The 18,446-nt window shown below is 40.6% G+C and overlaps 1 protein-coding gene across 6 annotated transcripts in view; it reads left to right on the top strand.

The window, feature by feature from the left end:
- The first annotated feature begins 759 nt into the window (after positions 1-759).
- The window catches only part of ZNF37A (zinc finger protein 37A), a 29,899-nt gene continuing 12,212 nt past the window's right edge, over positions 760-18,446 (top strand). Inside the window, exons 1-3 of one of the 6 annotated variants that reach the window (XM_043476978.1) lie at positions 763-1,194; positions 2,521-2,579; positions 17,025-17,088. In XM_043476978.1, coding sequence (XP_043332913.1) covers positions 17,080-17,088 — 9 coding nt within the window. In that variant the 5' untranslated portion in view covers positions 763-1,194; positions 2,521-2,579; positions 17,025-17,079. Of the gene's footprint in view, positions 1,195-2,520; positions 2,580-17,024; positions 17,089-18,446 lie in introns of all 6 variants that reach the window. The other 5 variants (XM_043476980.1, XM_043476979.1, XM_043476977.1 and 2 more) reach the window with 5 other exon arrangements.

The following is an 18,446-nucleotide window of genomic DNA, read 5'->3' as shown; positions in this document are numbered from 1 at the left end:
ATTTTATATATAGTAATCTCATATTCCTAATTTATCCCTTCCCCCCTTTCCTCTTGAGTAACCATAAGTTTGTTTCTATCGCAGACCCTATCCTAATTGAGATGGGAGAAATATCAACAACCTCAGATATGCAGAAAGTGAAGAGGAACTACAGAGCCTTTTGATGAGGGTGAAAGAGGAAAGTGACAAAGCTGGTTTGAAGATCAATATTCAAAAAACGAAGATTATGGCATCCAGTCCCATCACTTCATGGCAAATAGAACGAGAAAAAATGGAAGCAGTGACAGATTTTATTTTCTTGGGCTCCAAAATCCCTGGGGACAGTGACTGCAATTAAAAGACACTTGTTCCTTGGAAGGAAAGCTATGACAAATCTAGACAGCGTATTAAAAAGCAGAGACAACACTTTACCAACAAAGGTCCATACAGTCAAAAACTGGTTTTTCCAGTAGTCAGGTACAGATGTGAGAGTTGGACCATAAAGAAGGCTAAACTCGGAAGAATTGATGCTTTCGAATTGTGCTGGAGAAGACTCTTGTGATTCCTTTGGACTGCAAGGAGATCAAACCAGTCAATCCTAAAGGCAATCAACCTGAATATTCATTGGAAAGACTGTTGCTGAAGCTGAAGATCCAATACTTTGGCCACCTGACTGGAAGAGCCTGCTCTTTGGAAAAGACCCTGGTCCTGGGAAAGACTGAAGGCAAAAGGGAGAAGGGGGCGGAAGAGGATGAGATGGTTAGATAGTATCACCGACTCAAGGGGACATGCATTTGAGCAAACTATAGGAGATAGTGAAGGACAGCGAGGCCTGAAGTGCTGCAGTTCATGAAGTCGCAAAGAGTCAGACACGACTTAACCGACTGAACAATAACAAGCTTTCAAGAAATGTACTGTGCCTTTTCTGGGACAGAACGCGGCGGCAGCTATGGCCTTCTGCGCATGTGCGCTCCATCCTCCCCCTCCTCTCCCTGCTAGCCTGCAGGTTCCGGTCTGCAGCTGCAGTCTCGCGAGGAGATGATTCCGGAGCTTCGGGCGTCTGGACCCGACCATTGAGCAGGACGCTTCGGTGGAGCCCTGCAGAGTTGAGACTGGCGACCGGGGGTCAGGTGAAGGAGGAAACGGCTTTGTCTTCAGACTCGGTGTGACTCTGACTCCTAGTGAGGACCAGCACGTCCCAGCGCTTGTTACCAGGTGAAGCTTGTTTTTTCTCATTTCCAAGGTGTGGGGTGGTCTGAGACCTTGGAAGACGGCGCAGAAACTGGCTTAGGGCTCCCAGTAGATGTGCACTTTTCTTCTCAGCGGAGAAACTTTTTTTTTTTCCCCACTCAGGGCCTCGCTGAGGGCCTCGCCTGGTTGCCTGTAGTCAGCTTTGCCTGTGCCCTCAGTAGCACTACTTGGCTTTTACAGGAGGTCCCGCTTAAATTCCAGGAGCTTTAGTACTTGGACAAATATTCTGACCCTCTTAGGTCCACCTTTCTTGCAACAAAACAGCTTTTTGTGGAGTAGAAAGGGTGGTTCCGGGAGCAGGAGTCTCTAGCAGGACAGTCAGTTCGCTTGGGACCTCAGAGGAGCAGACTGGTCCTCCTGCTGGACCAGGTGGTAGTGATGGTGGAAACCTCGGGCCAACTTTCCGGACAAAAGGAACAGAAGGTGCTACTGCCTGGGAGGTTGTGAAGGCATCCTGTGGAAGGAAGAGCTGGCCAGCCACAGGAGAGGGTACTTACCTTCCTGCTCCCTTCACTCTTTACTCCACTTGCTGTATTCTGAGCTGCTCCTGCACTCAGCACAACTAGAGACATACCTGAGCTTGCAGAATCAGAGGTGGTGCTGCAAGACAGGTTGTTAAGACTTGGACTTAAGACGGTCTTTTTATGTTTTACTTAAAGCATGGAGTTGGGTTCGTGTGGGCAGGAAGTGGGTAAAAAAGTGGTTAGTTTACAATCCTCATTTTGTTATGGCAGAATCAGGGACAGCCATGGAGTCTCTTGATGGTCCAGGTAGGTCTTTTCTGCCTTAAGAACACAGAAGTCAAAACCAGTTTCTTGTTTTTAATTAAAAAATACTGTTGAGACCGGAAACCAAGTTAAGAGTAAACTCTCTTTTTTTCCCCCCTACCCCATGCTTTTTTTCAGAACATTGTTGAGATTTTCTGGTTTGTAATAAACATTATAAATTTTTGTGCTGAATATTTTTGCTCAGCATCAGTTTTAATGTTGTATTCTTTGGCTTTTCCTAATTGACTCAATTAGTTTAATGTGTTGTTCACATTTTCTCTATGTTAGAGCATACACTGTTAACAAATGAGCAGAAAACAAATGCTTTTACATTTGAAAACTAGCTTGTCCAAGTATTATATAATCATACCAGAGTCATGCATGGACATGGAGTGCTCCCTCCCTTACTGTTATCCTTTCTGCCCCTTCTCAAGGCATCTCCCATTCTAAGATGTTATGCCAGCTACTAGGGTGGCGCTTTTTAGGCAGGTGATATCACTCATGACCTTTCCTGCTTTCTCAGGTGTACTCTCTCAGCTCTCTACATTCCTCCAGCAGCAACAGAAAATGATCACATCGCAGGTGAGTTGTTTAATTTATGCACAGCTTTGCTTAACAGTGATTATTTGAAGTTTATACCATGCCTATACATTCATTTGAAATAGTAGAAATAAATGTTAACATCAGGGAAAATATAGAGCACAAGTCAGCAAATTACAGCCCATGGGCCAAATGAGGCATGCTGCCTGTTTTTTTTAATTGCCCATACACTAAGAATTTTTAGATGATTGAGAAACAAATCAAGAGTAATAGTCTGTGATGTGAAAACTGTGTGAAATTCAAATCTCAGTGTCTGTAAAACTTATTACTGAGACACAGCTATGCTGTTTTATTTATGGCTGTGACTGCCTTCAGATTACAAGGGCAGAGTTGAGTGATTTTGACAGAGACAGCTCACAGACCTGTAATACTTACTATGAACATCTACTGAAAAAGTTTGCTGACCTCTGATATAGAAGAGCAGATCAGTAGTAGTACAAAGATGCTGTGTAGGTAAATGCAGATCCTGTGATCTTATTGAGCGGTGAAATGGAGCCATAAAAAAATTTTTTTGATAGACTTCATTATGTGATGTTGTGAACCTTCTTTTGACAGTTTTGCAGTTGCATAAAGAAGTGGTTGGAATAAAGGGAATGATTCTTGTCTATTCCACAGGAAAAGTTAAGGGATATCAAAAGAAAATTCATGATAAATAATTCAAGTGAATTAGAGCCAGCATTAGGACTCATGGTTTTTCAAAGAAGAGACCATCTGGATAGACCAAGTGACCTAGGTTGTTTAGTAGGAGGAGGCAGGCTTTGTGACGGTCCTGAGGGCTGGGCAAAAGCTAAATCTTTGTAGAGTCTGGCAAGGGATTCTTCTTTTTTAATTTTGGTAAAATACACATAGCATAAAATTCACATTTCAACCATTTTAAACTGTAGAATTTAGTGACATTTTGTATATTAATGATGTTGTGCAACCATGACCACCACTTACTTCAAGAATATTTTCGTCATACCAAAAGGAGACCCCATACTGTTTAGTCTATAAGTCCTGTCCGACTCTTTGCAACCCTACGTACTGCAGCCCACCAGGCTCCTCTGTCTGTGGGATTTTCCAGGCAAGAATACTGGAGTGGGTTGCTATTTCCTACTCCAGGGGATCTTCCCAACCCAGAGATCGAACCTGAGTCTCCTTTACTGGCAGATGGATTCTTTACCACTGAGCTACCAGCGAATCCTAATAAGCAGTACCATCACTTAATAAACAGCTATTCCCCATTCCTCACAGCCCCTAGCTACTGTTAATCTATTTTCTTCTTATGGGTTTGCCTATTCTGGATAGCTCATATAAATGGAATCATGTAGCCTTCTGTATGTGACTTCTTTCACTTAGTGTATTTTCAGGACCCTTCCATGTTGTAGTTTGTATTGTTACTTCATCACTTTTATGACCAAATAAATATTCCATTGTCTATACTACCTTTTGTTTATCTATTATTTGATGGGCATTTGGGGGTGACTCCATGTTTGGTTATTGAGAATAGTGCTGTGAGCATTCATGTACAAGTTTTTGCTTGAAGACCTATTTTCAGTTCTTTCCTAGGAGTGAAATTGATGGATCATGTGATAATTCTGTGTTTAGCTTATTTTGAAACTGGCAAACTGTGTTCCACAGCAAGGTCCCTTGCCAAGCCCATATGAATTTTATGTTAGCTTGTCTGTTTCCACACAAAAAGGCTGTTGTGTTTTTGGTAAGGATTGCATTGAATCTATAGACTCCTTTGGGAAATATTGCCACTTTGAGAATATTAAGTATCTATGAACGTGAGATGTTTTTCCAGTAAGTTAGATTTTCTGTTTTGTAGTTTTCAGAGTACAGATCTTACATGTTTGCTTAAATTTACTATTAAGTGGTCTTTTAGATGATATTGTAAATGGAAGTCTTTTCTTAGTTCCCTTTTTGATTGCTTATTGATGGTATGTAGAAATACAACTGATTTTTTGAGTGTTGAGCTTATACCCTGCTTTGTCAAATTTGTTCACAAGTTCTAATGGTTGCTTTGTAGATTCTTTAGAATTGTCTATATATGCAGTCATATCATCTGCAAATAGAGATAATTTCATTCTTCTGTCCAGTTTGAATACCTTTTATTTATCTATTTTTTGCCTAATTGCTCTGACTAGAATTCCTAGTGCAGAGTTGAATATAAGTGGCCAAAGCAGGCATCCTTGTTTTTGTTTTGTTTTACCATCTTAATGTTCTTTAGTGTATAGTTCAGTAGTGTTAAATTTATTCACATTATGGTACAATCAACCTCCAAAATATTTTCATCTTACAAAACGGAAACACTGCACCCATTAAACAAAACTCCCCATTCCTCTGTGCTCCCTGACCAGTGAAAGCCTCCATTCTACTTTCTGTTTCTGTGAGTTTGACTACTCTGATACTTCATGGAAGTGAAATCATATAGGACTTGTCTTTTTGTGACTGGCTTCTTTTACTTAGCATAATGTCCTCAGGGTTCATCCATGTTGTATGTGTCAGAATTTCCTTCATAATATTCCATTGTGTGTATATATATGACATTTTTGTTTATTCATTCATATGTTGATGGACATTTGCTTCTGCCTTTTGGCTGCTGTGCATAATGCTTTTATGAACATGGATGTACAAACTTGTCCTGAGATTCTGCTTTCAGTTCTTTTGAGTAAACACCAAGAAGTGGTATTACTGGGTCACATGGTAATTCAGTTTTTTTTTTTGAAGAACACCATACTGTCCCTCACAGAAGCTGCACCCTTTTATATTCCCACCAGCACTTATTCTTTTCAGGTTTTTTAAATAGCATCCCTCATAATAGGTGTAGGTAATATTTGATAGTGGTTTTGATTAGCATTTCCATAATGATTAGTGATTTTGAGCATATTTTCATAGGCTAGCTAGCTACTTGTATATATTCATTGGAGAAATGTCTTTTCAGGTCCATTGTCTATTTAAAAATTTTGTTGTTGTCATTGAGTTGTAGGCATTCTCCTCAAACAGCCCCCAAACAGATCAAAACACAGTTCTTTGAAAATAAGGTACATATAGGCATATCTTATTGTGCTTTGCAGATTTTTTTAAATAAATTGAAGTTTTGTGGCAATTCTGCATTAAGAAATTCTATTGTAATATTTTTGCAAGACCATTTGCTTACTTCTTAATAACACTCAACAACATTTCAAACTTTTTCATTATTGTTGGGTTGGCCAAAAAGTTCATTCAGGTTTTAACATTACCTCTTATGGAAAAACCCAAATGAACTTATTGGTTAACCCAACAGCAAAATGGCTGTCTGAGGAGGCCTTACAAATAGCTGTGAAAAGAAGGGAAGTGAAAAGCAAAGGAGAAAAGGAAAGATATGCCCATTTGAATGCAGAGTTCCAAATAGCAAGGAGAGATAAGAAAACCTTTCTCAGCAATCAATGCAAAGAAATAGAGGAAGACAATAAAATGGGAAAGACTAGAGATCTCCTCAAGAAAATTAAGAGATACCAAGGGAACATTTCATACAAAGATGGGCTCAATAAAGGACAGAAATGGCAGGGACCTAACGGAAGCAGAAGATATTAAGAAGAGGTGGCAAGAATACACAGAAGAACTGTACAAAAAAGATCTTCATGACCCAGATAATCATGATGGTGTGGTCACTCACCTACAGCCAGACATCCTGGAATGTGAAGTCAAGTGGGCCTTAGGAAGCATCACTACGAACAAAGCTAGTGGAGGTGTTGGAATTCCAGCTGAGCTATTTCAAACTGTAAAAGATGATGCTGTGAAAGTGCTGCACTCAATATGCGAGCAAATTTGGAAAACTCAGCAGCGGTCACAGGACAGGAAAAGGTCAGTTTTCATTCCAATCCCAAAGAAAGGCAATGCCAAAGAAAGCTCAAACTACCGCACAATTGCACTCATCTCACACGCTAGCAAAGTAATGCTCAAAATTCTCCAAACCAGGCTTCAGCAGTTAAGTGAACCATGAACTTCCAGATGTTCAAGCTGGGTTTAGAAAAGGCAGAGGAGCCAGAGATCACATTGCCAACATCCGCTGGATCATCAAAAAAGCAAGAGAGTTCCAGAAAAACATCTACTTCTGCTTTATTGACCATGCCAAAGCCTTTGACTGTGTGGATCACAATAAACTGTGGAAAACTCTGATTGAAATGGGAATACCAGACCACCTTACCTGCCTCTTGAGAAACCTGTATGCAGGTCAGGAAGCAGCAGTTAGAACTGGACATGGAACAACAGACTGGTTCCAAATAGGAAAAGTAGTAAGTCAAGGCTGTATATTGTCACCCTGCTTATTTAACTTATATGAAGAGTGCATCATGAGAAATGCTGGGCTGAAGGAAGCACAAGCTGGAATCAAGATTGCTGGGAGATATACCAATAACCTCAGATATGCAGATGACACCACGCTTATGGCAGAAAGTGAAGAGGAACTAAAAAGCCTCTTGATGAAAGTGAAAGAGGAGAGTGAAAAAGTTGGCTTAAAGCTCAACATTCAGAAGACTAAGATTATGGCATCTGGTCCCATCACTTCATGGGAAATAGATGGGGAAACAGTGTCAGTCTTCATTTTCTTGGGCTCCAAAATCACTGCAGATGGTGATTGCAGCCATGAAATTAAAAGAGGCTTACTCCTTGGAAGGAAAGTTATGACCAACCTAGATAGCATATGAAAAAGCAGAGACATTCCTTTGGCAACAAAGGTTTGTCTAGTCAAGGCTGTGGTTTTTCCAGTAGTCATGTATGGATGTGAGAGTTGGACGGTGAAGAAAGCTGAGCGCCGAAGAATTGATGCTTTGGAACTGTGGTGTTGGAGAAGACTCTTGAGAGTCCCTTGGACTGCAAGGAGATCCAACCAGTCCATCCTAAAGGAGGTCAGTCCTGGGTGGTCATTGGAAGGACTGATGCTGAAGCTGAAACTCCAATACTTTGGACACCTGATGCAAAGAGCTGACTCATTTGAAAAGACCCTGATGCTGGGGAAGATTGAGGGCAGGAGGAGAAGGGGGCGACAGAGGATGAGATGGTTGGATGGCATCACCGACTTGATGAACATGGGTTTGGGTGGACTTCGGGAGTTGGTGATGGACAGGGAGGCCTGGCATGCTCTGGCTCAAGGGGTTGCAAAGAGTCGGACATGATTAAGCGGCTGAACTGAACTGAATGCTATATTTGTTAAGGTGATCTATGATCAGTGACCTCTGATGTTATGACTGCAAAAAGATCATGACTTGCTGAAGGCTCCGATAATAGTTCAATTCAGTCGCTTCGTCGTGTCAAACTCTTTGCAACCCCATGGACTGCAGTGTGCCAGACTTCCCTGTCCATCACCAACTCCTGGAGCTTGCTCACACTTATGTCCATTGAGTTGGTGATGCCATCCAACCATTTCACCCTCTGTCATCCCCTTCTCCTCCTGCCTTCAATCTTGCCCAGCATCACGGTCTTCTCCAATGAGTCAGTTCTTCACATCAGGTGGCTAAAGTATTGGAGCTTCAGCTCAGCATCAGTCCTTCCAATGAATATTCTGGACTGATTGTTCTTAGGATTGACTGGTTGGATCCCCTTGCAGTTCAAGGGACTCTAAAGAGTCTTTTGCAACACCACAATTCAAAAGCATCAATTCCTTGGCTCTCAGCTTTATTGTAAGTCCCAACTCACATCTATACATGACTACAGGAAAAACCATAGCTTTGACTAGACGGATCTTTGTTGACAGTCTCTCTGCTTTTAATATGCTGTATAGGTTGGTCATAGCTTTTCTCCTAAGGAGCAAGCATTCATGGCTGCAGTCGCCATCTGCAGTGATTTTGGAACTCAAAAAAATTAAGTCTCTCACTGTTTCCATTGTTTCTCCATCTATTTGCCATGAAGTGATGGGATTGGAAAAGGTCAGTTTTCAGTCCAATCCCAAAGAAAGGCAATGCCAAAGAAATGTTGAAACTACCGCACAATTGCACTCATCTCACATGCTAGCAAGGTAATGCTCCAAGTTCTCCAAGCCAGGCTTCAACAGTACATGAACCATGAACTTCCAGATGTTCAAGCTGGGTTTAGAAAAGGCCGAGGAGCCAGAGATCACATTGCCAACATCCGCTGGATCATCAAAAAAGCAAGAGAGTTCCAGAAAAACATCTACTTCTGCTTTATTGACTATGCCAAAGCCTTTGACCATGTGGATCACAATAAACTGTGGAAAACTCTGAAAGAGATGGGAATACCAGACGACCTTACCTGCCTCCTGAGAAATCTGTATGCAGGTCGAGAAGCAATAGAACTGGACATGGAACAACAGACTGGTTCCAAATCAGGAAAGGAGCAGTTCAACGCTGTATATTGTCACCATGCTTATTTATCTTATATGCAGAGTACATCATCAAAATGTCAGGCTGGATGAAGCACAGCTGGAATCAAGATTGCCAGGGGAAATATCAGTAACCTCAGATATGCATATGACACCACCTTTGTGGCAGAAAGCGAAGAACGAAAGAACCTCTTGATGAAAGTGAAAGGAGAGTGAAAATGTTGACCTAAATTAGGGATGTTGAGCATCTTTTTATGTGGTTTTTGGCCTGCTATATGTCTTTAGAGAAATATCTATTTAGATATTTTGCCAACTTTTTCATTCTTTTTTTTTGTTTGTTTGTTCTATACATAGAGCTGCATGAGCTGTTTGTATATTTTGAGTATCAATCCCATGTCAGTTGCATCATTTTCAAATACTTTCTCCCGTTCTGTGTGGTTGTTTTGTTTTTTTTTTCCCCCATTTTGCTGATGGTTTCCTTTGCTGTGTGAAACTTTTAAGTTTAATTAGGTCACATTTGTGTATTTTTGTTTTTAATTTCCATTGTGTTAGGAGGATGATTAAAAAAGATACTGCTGCAATTTATGTGAGAGAGTGTTCTTCCTATGTTTTCCTGAGAGTTTTATAGTATCCATCTGGTCTTACATTTAGGTCTTTAAAATCCATTTTGAGTTTATTTTTGTGTCTAGATTAAAGAACGTTCTAAGTTAATTGTTTTACATGTAGCTGTCCAGTTTTCCCAGTACTACTTATTGAAGAGACTTTTTTCTCCATTGATCAGTCTTGCTCCTTTATTGTAGATTAATGTCTTTTGTCACTTAAATGTGATTTACAATTTCACTTCTAAAGGTCCTTTTCAGAATATGACCTTTCAGTGAATTTTAACACAAAGTGTACAAAATGTATTAATTTACTAACTCAATTTTTATCATACACTGGCAATCTCTTTAATATCTAGAAACTAGTCCCAACTAAAATTGGGACTCATTTGTCCAGTATATACATAATATATGCAGTGAATATATATGCTCTATATGTAACATATAGAGCAATGGACAAGCTGAAATGTTCTAGTACATACTAACAAAACACCTTTGCAGTCTTCCCTCTCACCTCCATCAATCCAATGAAAAAGCACAGAGTATACTGTTCAGGGAGGAGGTTTAACAATTCCGTTTCTAAAGACAATATTTCCCATCAGTTTTTTTTTTAATTAATTAACTTCTTGGCTGTGCTGGGTCTCTGTTGCTGTGCATGGGCTTTCTCTGGTTGTGGTGAGCGGGGCTGCTCCTTGTTGCAGTGCTCAGGGTTCTCGTTGCAGTGACTTCTCCTGTTGCAGAGCACAGGCTCTGGAGTGCAGGCTAAGTGGTTGTGGCACATGGGCTTTGTTGTGTGGCATGTGGTGTCTTCCTGCACGAGGGGCTGAACCCATTTCCCCTGCTTTCAGCAGGCAGATTCTTAACCACTGGACCACCAGGGAGGCCTTCTCTTCAGTTTTTAAAATATATTTACAGGAAGTATTATTCTACTACTTCTCCTTTTAAATACATCAAGCACTTCTAAATATCTAGAAAGACCAGATATTTTATATGAGAACTTACTTATCCACTGTGTACACAGAACAGTTAATTAAAATAGCACACATGTAACAATGGTTATAACCTGAAGTATCCTCCAAATATGACTGTTTTGACCTGAACTGTTCCCTCCCTCACTTCCTTCTCTCCACCACCAATCCAGTGGGCAAATAATAGGCACATGTAATGTTTAGAGGTAGTTGAACAAATTCATATCCAAACATCATTTACAGAAGACAACTTTCCTATGAATTTCAATAGGAAGTGTACTAAATGTGCTAATTTTATTACTGTATCATACAGTGGTGATGTCTATAACATCTAGAGACTAGACGTTGCAAACAGAGGACTCATTTGACCACCATATAGACTATATACACACACAAAACAATGGTTATAGTATGGAAATGTCTTCTAAGTATGACCAGTAGGACATAGAAAACCTTTTCTTCATCTTTACAGTTTTCCATGTCCTCTAATCCTCTGAACAAATGTGGATCTTGTGGTTCCTTTCTGTTGTTTTCTCCACTTCTATTTCATTTATTTCTGCTCTGATCTTGATGATTTCATTTCTTCTACTACTGTTGTGTTTTGTTTTTTCTGCTTTCCCTAGTTGCTTTAGGTATAAAGTTGGGATGTTTGAGTTTTTTTGTTTGCTTGCTTCCTGAAGTAAGCTTGTATTGCTATAAACTTTACTCTTAGGATTGCTGTTGTTCCAGCCCATAGGTTATGGATTGTCATGTTTTCATTGTCATTTGTCTCTAGGTATTCTTTGAATTCCTCTTTGATTTCCTCAGTGATCCATTGAGTTACTAACATTGTTTAGCCACCATGTATTTGTATTTTTTATTTATTTTTTTCCTGTAATTGATTTCTAATCTTACAGCATTGTGGTCAAAAAGATGTTTGATTGATTTCAGTTTTCCTGAATTTAGTGAGGCTTGGTTAGTGGCCCAGTTCAGTTCAGTCGATCAGTCGTGTCCGACTCTTTGCAACCCAAGATTAGTGGCCCAAGATGTGATTTATCTTGGAGAATGTTCTGTGTTCACTTGAGAAAAAGTATATACTGCTGCTTTTGGATGGAATGTCCTACAAATATCAATTCTGTGTGGTCTAATACTTCATTTAAGACTTGTGGTTCTGTGTTGATTTTCTCTCTGGATGATGTGTTCATTGATGAAAATGGGATATTAAAGTCCCCCACAATTATTGTGTTACTGTCAATGTCTCCTTTTATGGCTGATAGATTTTGCCTTAAATATTGAGGTGCTTCTTTGTTGGGTGCATATATACTTACAATTGTTTTAGCTTCTTCTTGGATTGATCCCTTGATCGTTATGTAGTGTCTTTCCTTGTCTCTTGGTAACAGTCTTTGTTTTATAGTCTAGTTTTGTCTGATAGGAATATTGCTACACTGGCTTTCTTTTTATTTCCGTTTGCTGGAACATCTTTTTCCATCCAGCATCTTTCAGTCTGTATGTGTTCTAGATCTGAAGTGGGTCTCTTGTAGACAGCATGTATATGGGTCTTAGTTTTGTATCCATTAAGCAAACCTGTATCTTGGTTTGGACATGTAATCCATTGACATTTAAGGTATTTGTTGATATGTATGTGCCTGTTGCCATTTTCTGAATATTTTTGGATTTGTTTTTGTAGGTCTTTTTTTCTTTCCTTTCTCTTTGTTCTCTTGTGGTTTGTTGACTATCTTTTGTGTTGTGTTAGGGTTCCTTTTTCTTTTTGTGTGTGCATCTGTTGTTTCTTGTTTGTAGTTCCTGTGTGTGTGTGTGTGTTTAATGTGGTTTTGATATAGTGGTCTATATAAGATTGTTTTAAGTTGCTGGTCTTTCAGTTTCAATTTGCAGTCCTCATTTCCTGCATTAGTACTCTCCTCATCTAACAGTTGCTAGCTTTGATATCATATTTGTGTGTGGATGATTTCCTACTTTTACTATGTGTTTGCCTTTACTGGTAAGCTTTCCCACTTGTGATTTTCTTGTTTCTAGTTGTGACCTCTTTATTCTACCCTTAGAGAAGTTCCTTTAGCATTTGTTGTAAAGCTGGTTTGGTGGTGCTGAATTCTCTGAGCTTTTGTTCGTCTGTAAAGCTTTTGATTTCTCTGTCAAATCTGAATGAGAGAGCCTTGTTGAGTATTCTTGGCTATAGATTTTTATGTTTCATTGATTTAAATATATTGTGTCACTCCCTTCTGGCCTGTAGAGTTTCTGCTGAAAGATCAGTTGATAACCTTGTGGGGAATCCTTTGTATATTATTTGTTGTTTTTCCCTTTTTGCTTTTATAGTTTTTTTCTTTGTATTTAATTTTCGTTAGCTTGATTAGCATGTGTCTCAACATTTTGTTAACATAGTCTTCCTCCTTTTGTTTATCCTGTATGGGACTCTGCTTCCTCCAGTTGGGTGACTGTTTCCTTTTCCATGTTAGGGCAAGTTTTCAGCTATAATCAATTCAGTTGTTGCCTTTAATGTTGTCCCAGAGCTCTCTGAGACTGTCCTTATTTCTTTTCATTCCTTTTTCTTTATCCTGTTCTGTGGAAGTATTTCTACCACTGTCTTCCAGCTTATTTATTCATTCTTCTGCCTCAGTTATCCTATTTATTCTTTCTAGTATATTTTTCATTGCAGTTATTATGTTATTCATCTCTATTCTTTAAATCTTCTAGCTGTTTGTTAAACATGTCTTGTATCTTCTTGGTCTGTGCCTCCATTCTTTTTCTGAGATTTTGGATCATCTCTACTATCATTACTATGAATTATTTTTCAGGTAGATTGCCTTTCTTCTCTTCATTTAGTTTTTCTTGTAGGTCTTTAGGTTGTTCTTTGTTTTGCAGCATATTTCTCTGTCATCTCATTTTCTCTAAATTTATATGTTTGTGGTCTCCTTTCCTCAGGTTTTAGGATTATTGTTTCTCTTGCTTCTGGTGTCTGGCCCCTGGTGGGTGAGGTTGGTCTAGGGACTTGTGCAGGCTTCCTTGTCAGAGAGACTGGTATGTGCTCTCTGTGGGGTGGAGCTGGGTGTGGTTCCTCTAGTGCACAAGGCTGTGTCAAAGGGTTTATTTGTGAGGTGGCTGTGAGCACAGTGTGACTTTAGGCAGTCTGTCTGCTGGTGGGTGGGGCTCTGCTCCTATCTTGTTGGTTTATTTAGCCTGAGATTTTACAGCATTGGTGCCTTCAGGCTGTTGGGTAGGATCAGATCTTGGTGCCAAAATGGGGACCTAGATGAGTACTCACACCATAGTTCCCTGGGGCCTTCACTACTAGTATTCTTTCCCCCATGGTGAGCTACAACCAATCCCTACCTTCCCAGGAGACCCTCCAAGACCACTAGGTAGGTCTAGCCCAGGTTCCTTTGGAAGTACTGCTTTGAGCTGGGTCACACTGCACAAGACCTTAAGTGCACCTTCCAAGCGTGCAGTCTATGTTTCCCCCAGCCCTGTGGAGCTCCTGCAAGCCCACTTGAAGCCCCACTGGCCTTCAAGGCTACATGCTCTGGAGATCTTTCTCCCGGTGTCAAACCCTCATAACTGTCTTGGAGGGCTATTTTTAATGTGGGAGTGTCTCTGTGTAGCCTGTGTGGGGTTTAACGTTTTTTGGTCCAAGGGCTGTTTTTAGTTTGAATGTGTGCCACCTTGCTCTTCAGCTTATGCTTACCACCTTAAGAGCTGTGACTGACGTTGTGGTGACCACAGCCTCACCTGGATGTTGAGCGGAGCCTCCCCTTTGCTCTGTGGTGTCACTGCCCTCCCTAGCTGTTGGAGTACATCTGTTTTCCAGCTGTGTTTCTGATCTGCGGTGGTACTGGAGCACTCCCACTGGGAGAGAAGCCTCTGAGTATTCCTCTTGTGAAGCTATTCATCTGCGAGCATGCTCTGTTATGTCACCTTTTACCCACTGTCCATGCTCACAGATTATACTGTTGCTGGCACTGCTCACAGCCTCACCTTAACTGTAGGTATTCTAGCAATTGGCCCTGGTCTCTCTCAGGCCAGTTGTTTTCATCAGGCCTCCAGCCTGGATTCACTGAGGTCAGGTCCCAGGATTGCAGTAATCATGCATCTGGACCCACTGTGACTGCTTACGAGGACAGCTCAGCCCAGCCCGTCCCCCACGTGTTAGTGCCCCCAGAGCCCACAGCTGCTACAGCTAGACCCATCTCATTTGCGAGAGCTGTTGTGTATGCTTAGATGTTCTGTACAGGCCATGTCTGCAAAGTGGGTTCGGGGGTGTAAATCCTTAGTTCATGCAGCCAGCCCAGAGGAGAGGTTTCAGCTCGTCCTCCTTAGCTGCACAGCCCCTGGGGTTCAGTTGTGGTTTTATCTTCCCCTCTGCGTGTGCGCTACCTATAGGCGTCTGCTCCCAGGGCTATCCCAGAGCACATGAAGCCCTCACAGGTGGGAAGGGATCAAGGGTGCGTGGGCCTGCCCAGGCAGGAGGGGGCAGAGGCAGTGACTAACTGTGGCACACTGCCCACCAAGTGGGAGGGGCCAGAGGTGGCAGCCAGGGCCACACCAGCCCACTCCAGCAGGTGCCCGCTAGTGCCCATAGTGGAGGCAACAGGCATGTGGGGACAGAGACTACAGTGGTGACTCCTCTCTCTGCATGTCATTGAACAATGCTGCTTCACTTCTGTGGCAGCCCGGGCTTTTTCTGTGCGCATTCCCAGTTATGGAGCTCCTCGCAGGCAATACTAGTCCTTTTTCTGGATCTGCTCTCCAAACACCCTGCTCAGCATCCAGCCCCCATCGCACTGGCAGACACATGTCTCTGCCTGGGGCATGCAAAGCTGTGGCACAGACCACCTGTATAGATCTCACTGTGTCCTGCCTGCCACAGGAGGGTGCTACACTCTCCTCCAAACCCCTGAAGCCCCCTTTTTTATTCCAACTGATCCCCCTACCCCTGGTGAGGGAGCTTCCTTGGGTGTGGGAACCTCCTCTTCTGCCTAGGGGCATAGGTCCCATCCATTGCCACTTTTCATTTTCTTTCCTTGGTCCTACCTGGTTACCTGAGGATTAATCTTGTCCTTACAGGTGTCTGAGGATCTCTGTTAGTGTTCAGCAGGTGCTCTGGGAGAATTGTTCCACTTGTAGATGTATTCCTGATATATTTGTAGGGAGAGATAAACTCCATGCCCTGCTCCGCCATCTTGACTCCTGCCTCTCTTTTAGCTTTTTGAGTAGTTAAAGTCTTTGTTTAGGAAGTTCAGTGTCTGGTCTTCCTCAGGAACGTTTCTGTCAGTTTACATTTTTCCTTTGATTGGGCCATATTTTTTTGTTTCTTTGTATGCTTTATGATTTTGTTGTTGTTGAAAGATAATGTTGTAATTTTAGAAATTACTTTCTTGCTCTTCTCCATAGTTACCCATATGACTTTCAAACTGCTTTTGTTTTTGCAAGGTATTTCTCATCATCTGTGGTCACTGAATTCTCTGTTCTTTAACTTGTGTTCAGTTAGTGTTTTGACAGACTGTTCCTTGAAAGCTGGGATGAAAAAAAAAAAAACAAAAAACCAAAACCTCCCAAGCAACCACCTTTCCCAGTCTTTGCAAATTGACACAGTGCTGGAGTTATTCTTTAGGACTTAGCATGCCTATGTTCAGTTGCCCTAGCCTTCGTATCCTGCTTGCACTGCATGTAGAGATCAACTAGACGTACAACCTTAGGTCTTCTGAGGTCTTTCCTAGGAATGCAACCTATCCTGGGTATGTGTATGACTTTCTAAATTCCCTAGTGTACACAAGTATTTTTGGTTAATATCCCAAAAAAGAAACTGTATCCCCAACATTTTTCCCCAGGCTTTAGGTAACCTATTGTATGTCTGTAGTAATCTTTTGCCCAGGTAGCTATGGGCTTTTCTTTGGTCTTAAAATGTTTTTGAACAATGCCTACTGGTTTTCTGCCTGGACTGAATTTTTTGATTTGCAATATTAATTTCAGACATAACATAATTTGATATTTGTATATATTTCAAAACTATAAACAAGATGTGATTTTTTCAGCAGTGATTTTCCCCCCTCTCATATCCCATGTTTACAGAAATCATTGTAATGGTTTCTTTACATGTTGACTATTAATATTTTTTCTATTCTTAAAAAATGGAATGCTGGTAAGTTAGACTTGCTTGAAGTATTCAGGTTATTTTGTTGTTGCAATATCAAAAATAATTTGTAAGAACAGTAGTTCTTGACATGTAGGAAAGCTGTGATTGAAGAATGACCATGTGTGAGGCCCTGCAGGTATCGTCTCTTTATTAGCTCATATAATTCCAGTGCTCTTTTTATATCATTTTAGAGGTGATGAATGGTAGTCAACAAAGGGTTATATGTGGAAGGTAGATGGAGTGATTTATTCAAAGGAACACTGAAAATGGTTGAGACTTTTTACCTAGGTTTGAGCCCACTGCAATAAATGACAGTGGACTTGTTTTGTCTTTTATTGCAGATTTATCATCTCATTTTAGGTTGCCTATTTCAGCACTTCTCTTTGTATAAATTCTTTGTTCATTGGTGGAACAATGCCACTTCTCTTGTTTCAGGGCAACTCAGCCTGAGTCCTCAGCCTGCAGCACTGTCCATGGTCATTATGGAGGGATGCTTTGGGTACATGTACTTCTCAGGAAGTTGACAATCTTATGCCACCTGTTCAGTAAACAGAACCACTTCCCTTCCATTTATAACCATGATAACCATCTTCTCTGGCTTTACTAGAAACTATTTAATGCTGATCTCTTAGATTCTTAACTTATTTCTTGTGTCATGTATCTCTCTTTCTTGGATTCTGTTGTTTTGATAGAGTATATTCTGGAATAATTTTGTAAAACAGGCTCAGGGATGTATGGTTTTTAATTTTATCATATACTTTTTTTTGTTGTTGTTGTTGTATGAATGGCTTTTTGGCTGGCTATATAATTCTGGGCAGGAAAAAAAAAAGTTATTGCTTTCAGAAAATTGTAAGCATCTCTCTCTTCCTTTCCTTTGTTACTGATTTTTGCTGTGGATAAATCAGGTATCAGTTTGATTCTCATTTCTTTGCAGTCAGTCATTACTTGTTTACTTTCATAGAAGTTTAAGGATTTTTAATTGGATTTCAGAAATTTCATCAGGTGGAACTACATACACATTTTTATTTTTTCCCAAAAACCCTTTGTATTCAGTGTGTCTTTTAAATGTGAAGATTCGTCTCTCTTTGGGCATATGTGCTGTTATTTCTTTTTTTCTTTCCTCCATCCTATGTGGTCTGTCCTAGAATTTCTTTTAGAGTGGTATTTATCTCTGGATTCATTCACATTTTATAAACTCGTCATTATTTTTCTGATTTTTATTTTGAGAGACAATTTTGTATTCTTTGTCAAGTTCATTTTCTAGTAGCCTTTTGAGAGCATTTATCTTATGTTTCCACAATTTAAGCAAATATGAACATTTCCAAGTACTCTTTTTTCTCTCAGATGGATTCTTATAGACAGCTGTTCTCATTTTATGTGGAAGCTATATTCTTTTGAATATCTTTGAGTATCCTTTTTTTTTTTTGGCCATGCCGCACAGCTTGTGGGATAGTAGTTCCCTAACCAGGGATTGAACTCAGCCACGGCAGTGAAAGCACTGAGTCCTAATCACTGGATCACCAGAGAAGTCCCTCTTTGAGGATTCTGTTTAGAATATTTCACTACTTACCCTTATTTTTGTACTCCCCCCTCCCTTACTCTTCAATCGTTCTGTTCATTCTGGTGACTTACTTTTAATGCTTTGGTTCTCCCTACTTGTTTGATAAGTCTTCATTTTCTTTTCATGTTTCTCTATGAAGATCTAGTTTGATTAGCATTGGTAACTATGGCAAAGTAAATGGATAGTTAAGGATGTAGGTGTGGATGTTTCTTACCACAAGATTCTGTAGGTAATGGCTAGGGATAGACACAGAGGACTTTCCTTCAGGCCAGGCAGGCAAGCAGGAGGTCCCCCTT

Source organism: Cervus canadensis, chromosome 8 (genome assembly GCF_019320065.1).
Source record: "Cervus canadensis isolate Bull #8, Minnesota chromosome 8, ASM1932006v1, whole genome shotgun sequence".
Classification (NCBI taxonomy): Eukaryota; Metazoa; Chordata; class Mammalia; order Artiodactyla; family Cervidae; genus Cervus; species Cervus canadensis.
This window is presented reverse-complemented; position numbering and strand designations above follow the sequence as displayed.